Genomic DNA, 3,558 nt, shown 5'->3' with positions numbered 1-3,558 from the left:
CTGCTGTTAAATGGTGGGCTCCATGGATGAACAGACTCCAAGTACAGTGATCAGCAATACTTTATTAGTGGTTTCAGCAAGGAGAAGGAAGCCTGGTTTTTAAGCATGCAGAAAACCACACCCCACTCCCAAATGATAGGCTATTTACATTACATTGTTTCTCTTTTGGTCCCTTCTAGGATCCTAGCCAGCTATTGTTTGTGGGTTTGATTCCCCACTCCTCCTCCACATCACAGCTGCTGGTGTGACCTTGGGCCAGTCGCAAGTTCTCTCTGAGCTGTTCTCTCAAGAGCAGTTCTCAAAAGAGCTCTCTCAGCCCCACCTACCTGTCTGTTGTGTCTCTCGTGGGGTGGGGAAGGGAAAGGAGATTGTAAGCTGCTCTGAGACTCTGAGTGAAGGGTGAGGTATATATCCAATATCTTCTTCCTCTTCCTCCTCCTCCTCATTTGTCAGGAGGAGGATAGCCAGTTCCCTTATTCCTTCCCCGAACTGCTGAAGAAAGAACCTGCCAGAGAGTTTGGTCAGGAATTCTGGGAGGGTCTGTGCTTAATGCAGTTTTTCATCCCAACAGAGACCAGCATCGTTGAAGTCTCCCGTTAGTAGTAATTTTGGCTTAAATGAAAAATTACTTGTACCCAGACATTTCCCATGGGGCTGACGTATCAGTCCTCTTGAATTTCGCTACAGGAGTACATATTTTAAACGTATAATGCCACGCTCTCCATTTCTGTGGCATCCATTCCTGGTGAGTAAGTTATTTTCATCAACTGCTGCATAAACATAACGAGAGTTATCTCATTAAGAATCAGTTGGACATATTGAGGAATTTCAGACAGGCGATATATTCCAGAAGAGGAACGGTTCCCAAACGGTTTCTGGTCTGTCATTTCAGACAGAACCGTTTGAGAACCGGTTCCCTTCCGGAATATATTTGTCATTTCATACACAATCGCTTCCGTCCCGTTTAGGTAATGGGGCTGAAGCATTTTACCTGTCAACCGCTTCCAAGTACTCCTCAGTTTCCTCTCCCGGTTCCGATGCGCTTTTTCCTGCTGTTTTTCACCGGCTTTTTTTTAAAAAAACAAAAAAAACATTTGCTTTATAGCATTATAGCGCTATAACGGAATAGCATTATATCAATCCCATAGGAATGCATGGAGTGTTTTGTTATACTGCAATAGCGCTCTAAAGCGAATGTTAAAAAGAAAAGAAGCCGGAGATTGCCCACACGGGCAAAAAACGGCAGGGGGAAAGCGGGAAAAAGCGGTGCAGTCTGAAATGGCAAACCGCTTCAGATCCAGCTCTTTACTGGAAGGGGAAAGCCATGTGTGAAATGGCAGCCCTATACCGGTTCACTTCAAAATGGATCATTACCGGCTTGAAACCAGGTGAAACTGGGTAATGTGAAATTCCCCTTCAAGTTGCATTTAATACTTACCATAGAGGTTAGGCTCTTCTTTATTCACCTGGGGAGGGGTTAATTCAAGTATTCCATTCAGAACAAATTCCACGAATTCAGGTTAACTGGCTTCTTGCCCTTCGGTTCACGTTTTGATTGACATCCCCTTTCTATGGCCTTCCAAAGAGTTTTATTGCTTTGGTGTTGCATCAGGTTTATCACAGAGACATACTTCTGGCCATCAGTGAGACGACAGAGGTTTACATGTGACAGAAAGTGATTTTAAAATCCTGAGCCATTTGTAGTCGTTTCCCCACACCCGCAGCAGGCAGGGATCTTCCTCCTCCTTCGGTTGGAGCGGATTTCTCACGGTCAAGCCCCCATGCGTAAGACACCTGCGAGCTCTGCATCCCCAGCACTGAGCATAGCTGAGCAAGGGACGGGGAATGTCGTTTTCAAAACCATCAGGAGCCAGCCCAGAACTGCAGTGTGTGTGGTGGGGGGCGGGGGGGAGAAGAGTCCCTGCCTTCCACCTGCAATAATTTCCTGAGCTGAAATGAACTCAGGAGACCATTATTTGCATAAATTCGGCCTGGGATGCCCAGGATTCTGAGCACGTGTCGCTCTACAGTTATGCAAATAACTCCCTGGCAGGGACATTTTGGCTCGGGGAAACAGTGCAGGGGAGCCCCTCCTCCCTCTCTGCTGCCGTTCCAAGTCAAATTTGGTTCCTTTGAATTTTTAAAAACACATTTCCCAAGGCTAGGGTTGCCATTTCCCTGACGGGGGCGGGGGTTCTCCACTTTCGGAGGCCCCAATCCGCTGCCAGCCAGCTGGCCAGGGGATGCTCTATCATTTGGCTAAAACCTCTGTGGTGACCATAGAGTGTTTGGCCAAATGCTAGAGCGTCCCCTGCACAACGTGCCTGACGCAATGACATCACTTCTGGGTGACGTCATCGTAGCTCGTGTGCTTCATGCACATGCCAGAAGCTCCAGGGACCCGAGCTGGAGCCCCCCACTGGCAGCCAGGTAAGACCTGGGAACCCTACCCAAGGCGGTTGTGTGTCTGCAGGGAAGCAAGTGAGGTCTGGGATTCCAGGCCTGACTTGCCGAAAAAGGCTCACGTACTTTGACCCTCAGTGAATACACTATCAGTGCATCCCTGACCTCAGCAGTGCTCACGAACGTCTCATGTTCTGAAACAGTGTAAGGGTTTTCACATATTATTTATCTCAGATTTGAGAAATGTAGGTAGCACATTAAATGAAGCTCACCAAATGTCCCGAAAACCTCACAGCTGAGAGGAAATCTTGGGCGATCTTCAAAGTTTTCTCCTTGATGAACAAGAGCTTCCTTGACCAGAGGCAATCCGTTTACAACCACGATCCACTTGCCTCCAAACTGGATGCTGAAGATTTTGCCATATTTTTCTGCCAGCTGGAAAGAAAACAAAAAAGAATGTAGAAGAGCTGGAAATCCTGAATTAATGTTTCTGCCCATTTCTCCTGTCCCTGAATGGCGAGAACATGGGTCTGAAATTCGCAGTCTGAAAAAAGACCATGACACCAAAGCCAAAGAATGCACCAATTCAAGTTACTAGCAATCCTTTCAGACAGTCAAAAGAAAGTATTTTCCCCTGTAGTGTCAAACTACCTTTGGACACATGGGACACAGTGAAGAGAGATTCATCTCTCTTTTGTTCCATAAGTCCAACTGGCGTGTCCAGAGATCATTAAAACAAAACTAAAACCCAGTGGGACATTAAAACTACATATTTCTTGTAGCATGAGCTTTTGTGAGCTTGAGCCCAATGAGATGCAGTGAAATATGCAGCATTATTCTGAATACCGTTTGCTGGAGCTAAACAAGAAGTCAGGGTTTTCCCTTCCTGCCTTTGGAAGAGTCTTCAAAGAAGCATCTGTCTGGCCATCCTCTGCAGACACCCACTGTCTGGGTGCTGGGGTCCGAAGTCTTTCCATTCCACCAGATAGAGAAGTTTACCACGTTTGGGCTTCCGGTTTGGCTCCCGCGAATGGCGGACGCATCCTTGGGTCGCTCCCGAGGGCGCCTCACCCGCCCGCAGTGGAGGAGGGAATCCGTGTGAGCGGAGACCCGAACGAGCCACTCAGAAGAGAGGAGCGCGGATCCGGGGCGCTG

General features: G+C 47.6%; 1 protein-coding gene across 1 annotated transcript in view; it reads right to left on the bottom strand.

The window, feature by feature from the left end:
• The window catches only part of LOC107114997 (cytochrome P450 2J2-like), a 23,148-nt gene that overhangs the window by 15,273 nt on the left and 4,317 nt on the right, over positions 1–3,558 (bottom strand). Inside the window, exon 2 of the mRNA XM_015416605.1 lies at positions 2,692–2,838. Within this exon, the coding sequence (XP_015272091.1) occupies positions 2,692–2,838 (147 nt within the window). The remainder of the gene's footprint in view (positions 1–2,691; positions 2,839–3,558) is intronic.

Source organism: Gekko japonicus, unplaced genomic scaffold (assembly GCF_001447785.1).
Source record: "Gekko japonicus isolate JY-2015 unplaced genomic scaffold, Gekko_japonicus_V1.1 scaffold4337, whole genome shotgun sequence".
Classification (NCBI taxonomy): domain Eukaryota; kingdom Metazoa; phylum Chordata; class Lepidosauria; order Squamata; family Gekkonidae; genus Gekko; species Gekko japonicus.
The sequence above is the reverse complement of the archived record's forward strand: the minus strand, read 5'-3'. Positions and strand labels throughout refer to the sequence as shown.